Source organism: Bombina bombina, chromosome 1 (genome assembly GCF_027579735.1).
Source record: "Bombina bombina isolate aBomBom1 chromosome 1, aBomBom1.pri, whole genome shotgun sequence".
Taxonomy (NCBI): Eukaryota; Metazoa; Chordata; class Amphibia; order Anura; family Bombinatoridae; genus Bombina; species Bombina bombina.
In genome coordinates, this window is record NC_069499.1 from 444,662,076 (window position 1) to 444,679,223 (window position 17,148).

The following is a 17,148-nucleotide window of genomic DNA, read 5'->3' on the forward strand; positions in this document are numbered from 1 at the left end:
TGATTTCTAACTGAAGACATGGGTGAGCCAATGACAATTTGTATATAATTGCAGCTACCAATCAGAAACTATCTTGAGCTTACCTAGATAAACCTTTCAGCAAAGGATAACAAGAGAAGGAAGCAAATTAAATAATAGAAGTAAATTGGAAAGTTGTTTAAAATTGTATTCTCTATCGGAATAAAATTTTTGGGTTTATGTCCCTTTAACCGCAGGCATCCATTTGTTGTCATCAGGTTAGGAGACTGAATCTGTTATCCATGTGAAAAGTGATCACAGCTGATCTGCTCCTGTGATATAATCTCATTAAATCCTCTTTCCAGTATTGACACCATTTTAAGATCAAACTTTAAGTATTCTTCATCTAGGCAAAGTATTAGATCTTTACCCCAAGATGTTAGATATCGATTAGGTTGTCTGCTCTTATTAGATTAGAACTGTGCAGTAAAATAGATGATGCATCTAAGAAATGGTGCTGGTATATTCTTTAATCCAGTTGTGGATCACCAGGGGGCGTGGTTCTTTGCCTAATGATGAGCCGCTACCATATGCCTCCAAAATCCGTTCAGCTGCTCCAGTGGATACTGTAGTAAGGTTATGATAATGAGTGGATTGCACAAATATCTTCAGGAGCTCCTGAAAGTGCGACTTCCCAGAGTTGCTGCATGGACACGCCTCTGAACATGTTAATATATTTATAGTATCATTTGCCAAAACCATCCCTGAATTTGTATGGTGGGACTTTTAAATTGTGTCCAGCCATCCTAGGGACAGATGTTCTTATTGGTGTAAACAATGAAAATACTGTTGTCTCTTATGATTATATTTCTTTTGTATTGATTGTAGAGGTTTAAGAATCTTGTCTAATCAAATGCCCTGTTGGTCAGACAATTGAAAAATGTATCTGTTTTGTGTTGAATATTGGCTTGTATACCTGCATTGTTTTGTTTCATTTTGCTTGCTACAATACAAGATTGTTAGTATTGTGAAGGAATTATGAAAAGATAGGGTAGATGGAACTAAAATTACCTATGTTGTCATAATAGTCTGTAGAATGAATCATTGCTTTACAGAACTTGTTATTATGGTTGGAATGCTGCGTATTATCAGCAGAACGGCACAATTTAGAAGTTTCAGGTTATTCAGCAATTTAATTTGTGTATTGAATATTTTTATGTTAATATTGTTTTTGGATGCAAAAAGGCAAGCAGTATATTATAAAAATTAAAATAAACAAATTTACCAATAAAACATTGTGGTAATTTAACATTAATAATTTAAAATGTATTCATAGTTGTTACTTTAAAGAAACTATATTAATATAATTATATTTCTTTCATGTAATTAGCAAGAGTCCATGAGCTAGTGACGTATGGGATATACATTCCTACCAGGAGGGGCAAAGTTTCCCAAACCTCAAAATGCCTATAAATACACCCCTCACCACACCCACAATTCAGTTTTACAAACTTTGCCTCCCGTGGAGGTGGTGAAGTAAGTTTGTGCTAGATTCTACGTTGATATGCGTTTCGCAGCAGGCTGGAGCCCGGTTTTCCTCTCAGAGTGCAGTGAATGTCAGAGGGATGTGAGGAGAGTATTGCCTATTTGAATTCAGTGGTCTCCTTCTATGGGATCTATTTCATAGGTTCTCTGTTATCGGTCGTAGAGATTCATCTCTTACCTCCCTTTTCAGATCGACGATATACCTCTACTGATTCTCGTTTCAGTACTGGTTTGGCTATCTACTATATGTAGATGAGTGTCCTGGGGTAAGTAAGTCTTATTTTTTGTGACACTCTAAGCTATGGTTGGGCACTTTATATGTAAAGTTCTAAATATATGTCTTTAAACTTATATTTGCCATGATTCAGGATGATCAGTATTCCTTATTTCAGACAGTCAGTTTCATTATTTGGGATAATGCATATGAATGTTCATTTTTTGTTACCTTAAATTGTTTCAATTGAATTTTTTCCCTGTGGGCTGTTAGGCTCGCGGGGGCTGAAAATGCTTCAATTTATTGCGTCATTTTTGCCGCAAATTTTTTTTTTTGACATTTCCGGCGCCCTAATTGACGCCGGAAGTTGTTTGTGATTGCGTCATTTATTTGACGTTTTTGCGCCAAAAATGTCGGCGTCTCCGGATGTGGCGTCATTCTTAGCGCCAAAATAATTTAGGCGTTGTTCTTAGCGCCAATAATGTGGGCGTCATTTTTGGCGCCTAAAAATGTGGGCGTCATTCTTGTCTCCACCTTTTTTTCACATTATTTCAGTCTCATTTTTCATTGCTTCTGGTTGCTAGAGGCTTGTTCATTGGCATTTTTTTCCCATTCCTGAAACTGTCATTTAAGGAATTTGATAATTTTGCTTTAATATTGTTTTTTTCTATTACATATTGCAAGATTTCACTGTTCCTGTTTCAAAAACAATCTAAGGGATTCCTGTTGACTGAGTTCAGTCCTACCAAAGCTAAGTTCATTTATTTTAAAATGTTATGAATGTTTTTCTTTAGCTATGGTTTGTAATAAGTTATCATGATTAACTTTTACATGCAGAATCCGTTAATATTTATGCTTTATATATTTGCTATTCTTTTTCGATCTTATGTACAAGAATTTCTTAGAAGATTTATAAGAATGTTTTTCTGATTATATTTTAAAGGCTTTGTCTGACATCGTGCCTTCTAATAAAATTTTTAGGTCTTTTTCAAACTTCTTTTTTAATTATTGAAGTTTCAAATGACCAACAACATAATGATTTATCCTTCTCTGATGATGTTTTTTCTCATTCAGAATTTTCTTCATCAGATATTGACACTAACAAATCTACTTTTTTATTTTTTTATTAAAGTACATTTGTTCTTTGTTGAAAGGTGTTGATTATTTTGGATATTAAGGTAATTGGTTCTTTCAGGATTAATTAACATTTTATTTCTGTTTATTTATTCTTCTGTATTTTCAGAGGTTTTTTCCAGTTCCTCATATTAGGGAATGGAATAGGCTGAGAATTTCCTTTTATTCCTTCTTTAAAGGTTTTAAATTATATTCTTTGCCAGCAGTTCATTTCAATTTTGAAGGTTCTCCAATTTAATGGGGCTATCTCTACTCCTGCTAATTATGCTATTGTTTCTATAGCAAAATAGTATTTATTTTTTCTTATTTTAGGAAAATTATTTATTTTCAGGTACTTTTCTTGGTCCTGTGATTTATTTGAATGATGTTGCAATTACTTCATTTTTTCTGTTTACTTTAAAATTAAGTATCAGATTATGATTTATTTTAGCATTATTAAGGACAAAATCTACTAGACTAGGTGCTATTGCATTTGTCTCGTTGTTTTGTATTTGTTGATTATGCAAGTCCAGTGTTTTGACTGGTCCTTTAACTGGGTTATCATGCTAATATTTTTTGCAAATGAGGTTTATTCTATGTCTTTAGCTGTTTTAGCTAGAAGAATTTTGTGATTTCTAAAAAATCCATATTTCTTTCTAAGATAATCAATTATTTGGTTTATAAATGGATTCGATTCTTAACTGTTACTCTGGCCTTCAAGATTGAGTTCCAAGACTAAACTTTAAGCTCATTAGTTTGGTTGTTCTTATTAAGGAACAAATTCCCAAGTAACATGTTTTTAATTGGAAATCTTTTTCAAAATCAGCTCCCTAAATTTGCAATATATGTGCCGTATTCCAGCTTTGCTGGTAAGGGGCAGGTTAAGATTTTTTTGAAATTTGTTGTTTTACAAATTTCTTTGATTTTGGATACAGAATAAGGTTCAGAGTTAAACCGCCTGTGAGAAGTCGTTTTTCTCTTTGATATTCCAGCTATTCCAGTAAGGCTAACACTTTCAGTGTGTTTCGATCCTATATATTTAGGGATCATGTTGAAGCGCGGCTGATCACCCGTTGGGGCTCAAGTGCTGCTCAGACCTGGAATCTTCTGGGGTATTTCTTCCAGTTCCATTTTTAGGAACTGGGTTTTGTTTTTTTTATTCAAACCTATTCATTGTTCCAAAGATAGAAAATCTTTTTGTTATATAAATGTATCATCTTTTAGATTGGTATTTATATAGTATATTCTGCCTTTTGTTGGTCAGTGATGGCATTATTTGTTTTCATTAGATACAATAAATGCATATCTTAATTTTCTGTTTTCATCCAGATTATTTTCTGAGGCTGTGGAATCTCATATGATTCAACTTTGTTCTTTCAGGATATAGTTAGAGGATCTTTTTTTCAAAAGCTCTTGATTCCTCACACAAGGGTCACCTTTTTTAGGTTTCCAGATAGTTTGTGTCCCTGTCTTTGTCTCTATCAGACAAGGGACAATTTTATTGGGTTCCGTCTGTCTGTACCTTTAGTCTCTATTTCCTTCAATTGCTATATATGCATAGAAGTTTTAGGTCTTATGGCCACAGCATTGGATTCAATCCCCTTTGCTCATTTTCAATAGAAATAACCTTTTCAAGTTTTTTATGCTGAATTATGGTGCAGAGATTCTAGGATTCCACATTTTAAATCTTCGAATCCTAATATTTATCTATCTTGATTTGGTGGTTAAGATCACCATCATTTAGTTCTACAGGTCTCTTCGTTTCTTTCAACCTGGACCATGATCTCTACAGATGCAAAGTCTTTTAGGTTGGGAGGCTGTCTGAGGATCTATGTCAGCACAAGGGGTTTGGAAATCTCAGGAGGCGAGATTACATTTGATATTTTGGAACTCTGTGCATTCTCAGAGTTCTTCAGTTTGGTTTCTTTTTGAAGAAGAGACGTTTATTGTTTTTTTCAGACAATGTCACAACTGTGGTGTATGTCAATCATCAGGGTGGGACTATCAGTCCTTAGACTGTGACAGAAGTATCTCGGATATTTGCTTGGGCTAAATCCAGCTCCTATCTAAATTCTGTGGTCTTTTTCCCAGGTATAGATATTGGGATGCGGATTATCTCTGTTAATCAAGCTTTTCATCCGGGAGAATGGTCTCTTTATCCAGATATGTTTTTCAATTTTTCAGATGTGAGGGCTTCCAGAAATAGATCTGTTGGCATCTCATCTAAACAAAGAACTTCCCAGGGGCCTATTCAGGTCCGGGGATCCTCAGGCGGAAGTAGTGTATGCATTGACACTTCCTTGGAATTATCATTCTGCCTATATCTTTCCGCTTCTAATTCTTCTTTCAAAAGTGATTTCCAAAATTCTAATGGAACGTTCGTCTGTACTGCTGGTGGCTCCAGCATGGCCTCACAGGTTTTGGTATGCGGATCTCATTGGGATTGCCAGTTGCCAACCTTGGACACTTCCGTTAAGACCAGACCTTCTATCTCAAGGCCCATTTTTCCATCAGGATCTCAAATCATTAAATTTGAAGGTATGGAGATTGAATGCTTGATTCTTAGTCATAGAGGTTTCTCTGACTCATTGATTAATACTATGTTTCAGGCTCGTAAATCTGACTCTAGAAAGATTTATTATCGAGTTTGGAAGACTTACATTTCTTGGTGTTCTTCTCATAAATTCTCTTGGCATTCTTTTAGAATTCCTAGAATTTTACAATTTCTTCAGGATGGTTTGGATAAGGGTTTGTCAGTTCTTTGAAAGGACTCTGTTCTTTTTCACAGAAAGATTGCTAATCATCCTGATATTCATTGTTTTGTACAGGTTTTGGTTCGTATCAAGCCTGTCATTAAGTCAATCTCTCCTCCTTGGAGTCTCAATTTGGTGCTGAGGGCTTTACAGGCTCCTCCGTTTGAACCGATGCATTCTCTGGACATTAAATTACTTTCTTGGAAAGTATTGTTCCTTTTTGGCTATCTCTTCTGCTAGAAGAGTTTCTGAGTTATCTGCTCTTTCTTGTGAATCTCCTTTTCTGATTTTTCATCAGGATAAGGCAGTGTTACTTCCTGATATTCATTATTTTGTTCAGGCTTTGGTTCGTATCAAACCTGTCATTAAGCCAATTTCTCCTCCTTGGAGTCTTAATTTGGTTCTGAAGGCTTTTTAGGCTCTTCCATTTGAGCATATGCTTGCTCTGGACATTAATTACTTTCATGGAAAGTATTGTTCTTTTTGGACATCTCTTCAGCTAGAACAGTTTTTGAATTATCTGTTCTTTCTTGTGAATCTCTTTTTTCTGATTTTTTCATCAGGATAAGGTGGTTTTCGCTGTCCTCATTTCAATTCTTACCTAAAGTTGTATATTCTAACAACATTAGGGAGGATTTTTTGTTTTCCTAAGACTTCTTTGGTGAGATTCTTACTTTCTTTGGATATGGTAAGAGTTTTTGAAATTCTATGTTGAAGCTATTCAGACTTCAGATAGACTTCTTGTCTATTTTGTTATCTTTTCTGGTTTTAGGAAGGTCAAAAGGCTTCTGACATTTATTTGGCATCTCGCTTTAACTTTTGATTCATCATGCTTATTTAGAGTCGTGAGGATTACGGCTCATTCTACTAGGTAAGTTTCTACTTCCTGGGCTTTTTAAGAATGAAGCTTCTGTTGATCAGATTTGCAAAGCAATGACTTGGTCTTCTTTGCATACTTTTACTATGTTCTACCATTTTGATGTTTTCTCTTCTTTAGAAGCAGTTTTGGTAGAATGGTACTTCAGGCAGCTGTTTCAGTTTGATTCTTCTGCTTATAATTTCAGTTTTTTCATTATAAAAATTGAAACTTTTTTGATTTGGGTAGTGGATTAATTTTTCAGCGGAATTGGCTGTCTTTATTTTATCCCTCCCTCTCTAGTGACTCTTGCGTGGAAGTTCCACATCTTGGGTATTTATTATCCCATACGTCACTAGCTCATGGACTCTTGCTAATTACATGAAAGAAAACATAATTTATGTAAGAACTTACCTGATAAATTCATTTCTTTCATATTAGCAAGAGTCCATGAGGCCCACCCTTTTTTGTGGTGGTTATGATTTTTTTGTATAAAGCACAATTATTCCAATTCCTTTTTTGGTGCTTTCGCTCCTTTCTTATCACCCCACTTCTTGGCTATTCGTTAAACTGAATTGTGGGTGTGGTGAGGGGTGTATTTATAGGCATTTTGAGGTTTGGGAAACTTTGCCCCTCCTGGTAGGAATGTATATCCCATACGTCACTAGATCATGGACTCTTGCTAATATGAAAGAAATTAATTTATCAGGTAAGTTCTTACATAAATTATGTTTTTCTTTCATGTAATTGACAAGAGTCCATAAGCTAGTGACGTATGGGATATACAATCTTACCAGGAGGGGCAAAGTTTCCCAAACCTCAAAATGCCTATAAATACACCCCTCACCACACCCACAATTCAGTTTTACAAACTTTGCCTCCTATGGAGGTGGTGAAGTAAGTTTGTGCTAAGATTTCTACGTTGATATGCGCTTCTCAGCATTTTGAAGCCCGATTCCTCTCAGAGTACAGCAAATGTCAGAGGGATGTGAAGGGAGTATCGCCTATTGAATGCAATGATTTCCCTAACGGGGGTCTATTTCATAGGTTCTCTGTTATCGGTCGTAGAGATTCATCTCCTACCTCCCTTTTCAGATCGACGATATACTCTCATATACCATTACCTCTACTGATAACTGTTTCAGTACTGGTTTGGCTATCTGCTATATGTGGATGGGTGTCTTTTTGGTAAGTATGTTTTTTATTACTTAAGACACCCCAGCTATGGTCTGGCACTTTATGCATTTATATAAATTTCTAAATATATGTATTGTACTTATATTTGCCATGAGTCAGGTTCATGTATTTCCTTGTGCAGACTGTCAGTTTCATATTTGGGAAATAAAACACATTTTTTTTCTCACCTGGGGTTATTCATTTTTTCAATTGACTGCTTTTTACTCTTCTACATTGCGGGCAGCATTAGGCCCGCGGGTGCACCAAATGCTAGACTTTATTGCGTCATTCTTGTCGTGAGAATTTTTTTGGCGCGAAAAGTACGTCCGTTGACGCAAGTTTGTCACTTCCGTCGTCGTAGTTGACGCGGTAGTCTTACACACGGTTGCGTCATTAGTGACGCAAGTGTGTCATTTCTGGATGTTGTTGGCGCCAAATTTTTTTCTCTCACGTTGTGCGTCATACTTGCAGCCAAATTTTTCAGTAGTTTTATACCCCCATTGCTGTTTGCCTCTTGCCTTTCTCTATTTCAGAGGGCAATGCTGTTTGCATTTTTTTCCCATTCCTGAAACTGTCATATAAGGAAATTGATAATTTTGCTTTATATGTTTTTTCTTTTACATTTTGCAAGATGTGTCAATCTGATCCTGCCTCAGAAGTATCTGTTGGAACTTTGCTGCCTGACATCGGTTCTACCAAAGCTAAGTGCATTTGTTGTAAGATTGTGGAAATTATATCTCCGAATGTCATTTGTAATAGTTGTCATGATAAACTTTTACATGCAGAGAATGTATCCATCAGTAATAGTACATTGCCAGTTGCAGTTCCTTCAACTTCTAGTGTACATGATATACCTATGAATTTTAAAGAATTTGTTACTGATTCTATTCAGAAGGCTTTGTCTGCATTTCCGCCTTCTAATAAACGTAAAAGGTCTTTTAAAACTTCTCATAAAGTTGATGAAATTTCAAATGACCGACAACATAATGATTTATATTCCTCTGATGAGGATCTATCTGATTCAGAAGATCCCTCCTCAGATATTGACACTGACAAATCTACTTACAGGTATACCTCACTTTACAGCGCTTCACTTTACAGCGCTTCGCTAATACAGCGCTTTGTGGAGCTGAAGTTCAACCTCCAAAGATTTTGAAACAGTGCTGTAATCATCGTGAGATTGCGAGAAAAGGGACTGTCACAATTTTGTTAAGCGCAGTTCACACTGTTTACAGCATTACAGTGCAATTTGTGTCTCAGTGGTATAGTCTGACAAATTTTACTACAGTCATTGTCACTATTTTACAGGTACAGTATTTATTGAATACTGTGCTAGTGTTAAACTAAATGCAGCACTATTGCACTCCTAATCTTTGTTAGTTCAAACATGTTTTCAAGTTTTTAAACACACTGGCAAATGAAAAGAAAGCTAAAACCGCGTTGCTTCACTTTAAGGCGGTTTTCACTTTACAGCAGGGCTCCGGTCCCTAACCCGCTGTATGAGCGGGGTATACCTGTATTTGTTTAAAATAGAGTATATTCGTTCTTTGTTAAAAGAAGTGTTAATTACTTTGGATATTGAGGAAGCTAGTCCTCTTGACATTAAGACTAGTAAATGTTTAAATGCTGTTTTTAAACCTCCTGTGGTTACTCCAGATGTTTTTCCTATTCGTGATGCTATTTCTGATATGATTTCTAAGGAATGGAATAAGCCAGGTACTCCTTTTATTCCTCCTTCAAGATTTAAAAAATTGTATCCTTTACCAGCAATTTCTATAGAGTTTTGGGAAAAGATCCCCAAAGTTGATGGGGCTATTTCTACTCTTGCTAAACGTACCACTATTCCTATGGAATACAGTACTTCTTTTAAAGATCCTTTAGATAGGAAACTTGAATCCTATCTAAGGAAAGCCTATTTATATTCAGGTCATCTTCTCAGGCCTGCAATTTCTTTGGCTGATGTTGCGGCTAAATCAACTTTTTGGTTGGAGAATTTAGCGCAACAAGAATTGGATTCTGACATATCTAGCATTGTTTGTTTACTGCAACATGCTAATCATTTTATTTTTGATGCCATTTTTGATATTATCAAAATTGATGTTAGATCCATGTCTTTAGCTGTATTAGCTAGAAGAGCTTTGTGGCTTAAATCTTGGAATGCTTATATGACATCTAAATCTAGATTACTATCTCTTTCTTTCCAAGGTAATAATTTATTTGGTTCTCAGTTGGATTCTATTATTTCAACTGTTACTGGCGGAAAGGGGGGGTTTATGCCTCAGGATAAAAAAACCTAAGGGTAAATCTAAGGCTTCTAACTGTTTTCGTTCCTTTCGTCAAAATAAGGAACACAAATCAAATCCTTCCCCCAAGGAATCAGTTTCCAATTGAAAGCTTTCCTCAAATTGGAATAAATCCAAGCCATTTAAGAAACCAAAGTCAGCCCCTAAGTCCGCATGAAGGTGCGGCCCTTATTCCAGCTCAGCTGGTAGGGGGCAGATTAAGGTTTTTCAGGGATTTTTGGATAAATTCTGTCCAAAATCAATGGATTCAGAGCATTATCTCTCAAGGGTATCGAATAGGATTCAGAGTAAGACCTCCTGTGATAAGATTTTTTCTCTCACGTATCCCAGCAAATCCAGTAAAAGCTCAGGCTTTCCTGAAGTGTGTTTCAGACCTGGAGTCTTCAGGGGTAATCATACCGGTTTCTTTTCAGGAGCAGGGTCTGGGGTTTTATTCAAATCTATTCATTCTCCCAAAGAAGGAAAATTCATTCAGACCAGTTCTGGATCTGAAAATTTTGAATCACTATGTAAGAGAACTAACTTTCAAGATGGTGACTATAAGGACTATTCTGCCTTTTGTTCAGCAAGGACATTATATGTCTACAATAGACTTGCAGGATGCATACCTTCATATTCTGATTCATCCAGAACATTATCAGTTCCTGAGATTCTCTTTTCTAGATAAGCATTACCAATTTGTTGCTCTTCCATTTGGCCTAGAAACGGCTCCAAGAATCTTTTCAAAGGTTCCAGGTGCCCTACTCTCTGTAATCAGAGAGCAGGGTATTGCGGTGTTTCCTTATTTGGACAATATCTTGGTACTAGCTCAGTCTTTACGTTCTACAGAATCTCACACGAATCAACTAGTGTTGTTTCTTCAAAAACATGGTTGGAGGATCAATTTACCAAAATGTTTCTTGATTCCTCAGACAAGGGTCACCTTTTTAGGTTTCCAGATAGATTCAATGTCCATGACTCTGTCTCTAACAGACAAGAGAAGTTTGAAATTGGTTGCAGCCTGTCGGCACCTTCAGTCTCAGTCATTCCCTTCAGTGGCTATGTGCATGGAAGTTTTAGGCCTCATGACTGCAGCATCGGACGCAATTCCTTTTGCTCGTTTTCACATGAGACCTCTCCAGCTTTGTATGCTGAATCAATGGTGCAGGGATTATACAAAGATATCTCAGTTAATATCCTTAAATCCCAATATTCGACACTCTGACGTGGTGGTTAAATCACCAGCGTTTAGTTCAAGGGGCTTCCTTTGTTCGGCCAACCTGGACTGTGATCACTACAGACGCAAGTCTTTCAGGTTGGGGAGCTGTTTGGGGATCTCTGACGGCACAAGGGGTTTGGAAATCTCAAAAGGCAAGATTACCAATCAATATTTTAGAACTTCCTGCAATTCTCAGAGCTCTTCAGTTTTAGCCTCTGTTGAAGAGAGAACCGTTCATTTGCTTTCAGACATACAATATCACAACTGTGGCATATGTCAATCAGGGTGGGTCTCACAGTCCCCAAGCAATGAAAGAAGTATCTCGTATACTTGCTTGGGTGGAATCCAGCTCCTGTCTAATCTCTGCGGTGCATGTCCCAGGATTAGACAATTGGGAGGCGGATTATCTCAGCCGTCAGACTTTACATCCAGGGGAGTGGTCTCTCCATCCAGATGTTTTCTCAGATTGTTCAGATGTGGGGTCTTCCAGAGAGAGATCTCATGGCCTCTCATCTAATCAAGAAACTTCCCAGATACCTGTCCAGGTCCAGAGATGTTCAGGCGGAAGCACTGGATGTGCCGACACTTCCTTGGTGTTATTATCCTGCTTACATTTTTCCACCTCTAGCTCTTCTTCCAAGAGTAATATCCAAAATCATCATGGAACAATTGTTTGTGTTGCTGGTGGCTCCAGCATGGCCACACAGGTTTTGGTATACGGATCTTGTTCGGATATCCAGTTGCCAACCTTGGCCACTCCCGTTAAGGCCGGACCTTTTTGTCTCAAGGTCCGTTTTTCCATCAGGATCTCAAATCATTAAATTTGAAGGTATGGAAATTGAACGCTTAGTACTAAGTCATATAGGTTTCTCTGACTCGGTAATTAATACTATGTTACAAGCTCGTAAATCTGTCTCTAGAAAGATTTATTATCGAGTTTGGAAGACCTTCATTTCCTGGTGTTCTTCTCATAAATTTTCTTGGCATTCTTTTAGAATTCCTAGAATTCTACAGTTTCTTCAAGGAACTTGCAGACAAACCCTTATCCAAACCATCCTGAAGGGACAAATCTCGGCCCTTGCTGTTTTATTTCATAGAAAGATTGCTAAACTTCCTGATATTCACTGTTTTGTACCGGCTTTAGTTTGTATTAAGCCCGTCATTAAATCATTTTCTCCTCCTTGGAGTCTTAATTTGGTTTTGAAGGCGTTACAGGCTCCTCCATTTGAACCTATGCATTCTTTGGACATTAAACTACTTTCTTGGAAAGTGTTGTTCCTTTTGGCCTTCTCTTCAGCTAGAAGAGTTTCTGAGCGATCTGCTCTTTCTTGTGAATCTCCTTTTCTGGTTTTTCATCAGGATAAGGCGGTTGTCCCTTCCTTGTTTCCTAATCCTAAGAATTCTATGGAAAGATCCTTTCATTCTTTGGATGTGGTAAGAGCTTTGAAATGTTATGTTGAAGCTACTAAAAATTTCAGGAAGACTTCTAGTCTATTTATGTTTTCTGGTCCTAGGAAAGGTCAGAAGGCTTCTGCTATTTCCTTGGCTTCTTGGTTAAAGATTTTGATTCATCAAGCTTATTTGGAGTCGGGTCAGGCCCGCCTCAGAATTACAGCTCATTCTACTAGATCAGTCTCCACTTCATGGGCTTTTAAGAATGAAGCTTCAGTTGATCAGATTTGCAAAGCAGCAATTTGGTCTTCTTTGCATACATTTACTAAATTCTACCATTTTGATGTATTTTCTTCGTGAGAAGCAGTTTTTGGTAGAAAAGTTCTTCAGGCAGCTGTTTCAGTTTGATTCTTCTGCTGATGTTTTAAGTTTTTCTTTTCATTATGAGAATAACTTATATTTTGGGTTGTGGATTATTTTTTTCAGCGAGAAATGGCTGTGGTTTATTTTTATCCCTCTCTCTCTAGTGACTCTTGAGTGGAGTTCCACATCTTGGGTATATCCCATACGTCACTAGCTCATGGACTCTTGCCAATTACATGAAAGAAAACATAATTTATATAAGAATTTACCTGATAAATTAATTTATTTCATATTGGCAGGAGTCCATGAGGCCCACCCTTTTTATGGTGGTTATGATTTTTTTGTATAAATCACAATTATTTCCAAATTCCTTTGTTGATGCTTTTTACTCCTTTCTTTATCACCCCACTACTTGGCTATTCGTTAAACTGAATTGTGGGTGTGGTGAGGGGTGTATTTATAGGCATTTTGAGGTTTGGGAAACTTTGCCCCTCCTGGTAGGATTGTATATCCCATACGTCACTAGCTCATGGACTCTTGCCAATATGAAAGAAATTAATATATCAGGTAAATTCTTACATAAATTATGTTTTTTTAATAAAGAATGTATGCATGTCATATTTTGTTTAGAGCTATATTGCAGATGTTACAATTTATACATTCATTTTACTTTATTAATCTGAGGTGTATATGGCTACTGAAATCTAACAGCATAAGAAGAAACTGCACCTTTACAATACTACAATTGACATAAAAGTGTTTATTTGAAATATGAGACAGGTAGGATTCATTACAAAAATCACACTGTTAAATAAAGGTTCATAAAAAGATAATTATATGCTTTGATATTGTTAATCAGCATTATCTTAACATGGCCAGGGAACACCAAATAAACTGGCTAATATGCAAATTTCCCAGATATAACACAGACCCTAGCAGGAAGTCCATAAGTCTTCTGTATTCACATATTCGTAACACAAAATGCAGTTCTCAAGCAATAAGACCCAAAACATGATTGCTAGGATTTACCAACACTATTAATCGTACACTTTCTGTGCTGCTGCCTTCTCGCTCACAGCACTCTTTTTTTCAGTAAGATGATATTTCCACCTCTTATCCAGTTGCTGCGCTAGCATACTGGACAGTGCCGATTGGCTAGCACAGAGCCGTTTAGTGAGGAGGCAGTGGCACATAAAGGGTACGATTAGAACACCTTTTTATAAAGTCATCACTGAATGTCTTATTTATTTTTATTTTTTGTAAATCCATCACCAAAGAATTTCTTCACTTCTTTTGGAATAAAACAGGACCATGTTAATTTCTTTTAAAAGTAATCTCTAACTCTTTATCAATTCCCAAACCGACATTATGTAGTTAAATTTAGTGCAGGCTTGATTCAAATGGTTTCTGTGTACATTTTCACTCCTCTCTTCTAATTTTTGAGCAGTACAAGCATCTTCACTTGTTTACTAGGTTCTGTAAGGTGTGCTACTTGGTTGTTAACCTGTATTTGTTTATTAAAACATAAAGCAGCAACTGTCACCTGTTTGTATTTGCCAAACCTTGACATATTTTATACTTTGTATGATGTTAAAATACGTTTGTTTTTTTGCAGATTGCTTTTACAAAAACATTTGTCCAGCATTATGCATTCATTATGAAAACATTAAAGAAAAGCCATGAATCTGACACCATGTCTAATCGAATAGTGCACATTAGTGTGCAGCTTTTCAGCAATGAGGAACTTGCACGCCAAGTGACAGAAGAATGTCAGCTGCTTGAGATTATGGTCACTGTTTTGCTCTATATGATGGAAAGTTGCCTTATTAAAAGTGAATTACAAGGTAATTGTATTATTTTGATAGACTATAATCTCTAAAAATCCTTCAGGGGGTTGCCTTTTATCATTACACAGTAATTATTTTTTTAAATTGTGAGACTGACACCTATAGGTCTATAGGCCTGAAACCAGAGGTGCCATATTAATTGATGGTGCAGCAATCAATTCAGTTTATCCAGTACTGTATGGGTTTCTGAACAGCTTTGAATGCTCTATTGTTGAAAGTAAGTATATATTGTAATCACGCATATATCTCTGACTGAGAAGATAGAAACAGGTTCTGACAACAGTAGTTTTACTCTGGATGATGCTAAGGATAGAGCAAAGGCAGTGGAAAGAAGTAGATATGTTCTGATAGAAATCAACCCAGTTAGATGGTAACTGAACAGAGTTCAAGCCAGGAGACAGGCTGATTATGGATATAGGTAACAGGCAATATGGTATAGTTGATGTGAAGGCAGACATAAATGTTCATCAGGATACACTGTGCAGGTAGTGGTCAGCGTTGCAGAGCAGCTAGGCAGTGTTCTTCAGGTCACGCTTTACAGGTAGTGGCTAAACATTTAATTTATTTTAAAACTGGTGGTTAACTTTTCTCCAACATTGGTGTGTCTGGTCCACGGCGTCATCCATTACTTGTGGGATATTCTCCTCCCCTACAGGGAAAGGCAAGGAGAGCACACAGCAAGAGCTGTCCATATAGCTCCCCCTCTGGCTCCGCCCCCCAGTCATTCTCCTTGCTGCTCTGAACAAGTAGCATCTCCACGGGGATGGTGAGGAGTTTGTGGTGTTAGTTGTAGTTTTTTATTTCTTCTATCAAGAGTTTGTTATTTTAAAATAGTGCTGGTATGTACTATTTACTCTGAAACAGAAAGAGATGAAGAGTTCTGTTTAAAAGAGGAGTATGATTTTTAGCAGCAGTAACTAAAATCGATTGCTGTTCCCACACAGGACTGTTGACATGAGAGAACTTCAGTTGGGGGGAAAAGTTTGCAGACTTTTCTGCTCAAGGTATGACTAGCCATTTTCTAACCAGACTGTGTAATGCTGGAAGGCTGTCATTTTTCCTTCATTGGGTTCGGTAAGCCATTTTCTTAGACTTAGAAAGAATAAAGGGCTTATTATGGGCTATTAACTGGTGGACACTCAGGGCTAAATCGATAGTTTATTTAAGTATTTATTTAAAGTTTGAAGTGGATTTCACACTTTTTATTATTTGGGGAACGTTTTTTATCGCCAGGCACTAGTTAAGACACCTTCCCAGTCAGGAAGGGCCTTTCACTGTATTAGGCAGAGCCTCATTTTCGCGCCATTATTGCACAGTTTCTTTTAAGTACAGTTTATGCAGATGCATGTGAGAGGGTCTGGTGTCCACTGAAAAAGTTCCTAGAAGGCTTTAAATACCCCCCTGGGATAGTTGAAGTCACAACAAAGGCTGTGGCTGGGACTGTAGTGGGGTTAAAATTTCAAACGGCTCCGGTTTCCACATTTTAAGGGTTAACAACTTGAAAATTGGGGTGCAATACTTTGAATGCATTAAGACACTGTGGTAATTTGGTAAAGATTGGATAATTCCTTCATAGTTTTTCACATATTCAGTAATAAAGTGTGCCCTGTTTAACATTTAAAGAGACAGTAACGGTTTTGTTTTAAAACGGTTTTTGTACTTTATTAACCAGTTTAAGCCTGTTTAACATGTCTGTACCTTCAGATAGATCATGTTCTGTATGTATGAAAGCCAATGTGGTTCCCCCTTCAAATATATGTGATAATTGTGCCATAGCGTCCAAACACAGTAAGGACAGTATTGTCACAAATAGTAAGGTTGCCCAGGATGATTCCTCAGATGAAGGAAGTAGAGATAGTTCTACATCTTCTCCTTCTGTGTCTATACCAGTTATGCCCGCGCAGGCGACCCCTAGTACTTCTAGCGCGCCAATGCTTGTTACTATGCAACAATTGACAGCAGTAATGGATAACTACATAGCTAATATTTTATCCAAAATGCCAGCATTTCAGAGAAAGCGCGATTGCTCTGTTTTAAACACTGTAGAGCAGGAGGGCGCTGATGATAATTTTTCTGTCATACCCTCACACCAGTCTGAAGTGGCAGTGAGGGAGGGTTTCTCAGATGGAGAAATTTCTGAAACAGGAAGAATTTCTCAGCAGGCAGAACCTGATGTTGTGACATTTAAATTTAAATCAGAGCATCTCCGCGCATTACTTAAGGAGGTGCTATCTACTCTGGATGATTGTGACAATCTGGTCATCCCAGAAAACTTGTGCAAGATGGACAAGTTCCTAGAGGTCCCGGTGCACCCTGATGCCTTTCCGATACCTAAACGGGTGGCGGACATAGTGAATAAGGAGTGGGAGAAGCCAGGCATACCTTTTGTCCCTCCTCCTATATTTAAGAAATTGTTCCCTATGGTCGACC

General features: G+C 37.2%; 1 protein-coding gene across 1 annotated transcript in view; it reads left to right on the plus strand.

Annotated features, from left to right (window-relative positions):
* UBR3 (ubiquitin protein ligase E3 component n-recognin 3) overlaps positions 1-17,148 on the plus strand; it is a 1,090,259-nt gene that overhangs the window by 242,377 nt on the left and 830,734 nt on the right. Inside the window, 1 exon segment of the mRNA XM_053698420.1 lies at positions 14,487-14,715. Coding sequence (XP_053554395.1) covers positions 14,487-14,715 — 229 coding nt within the window.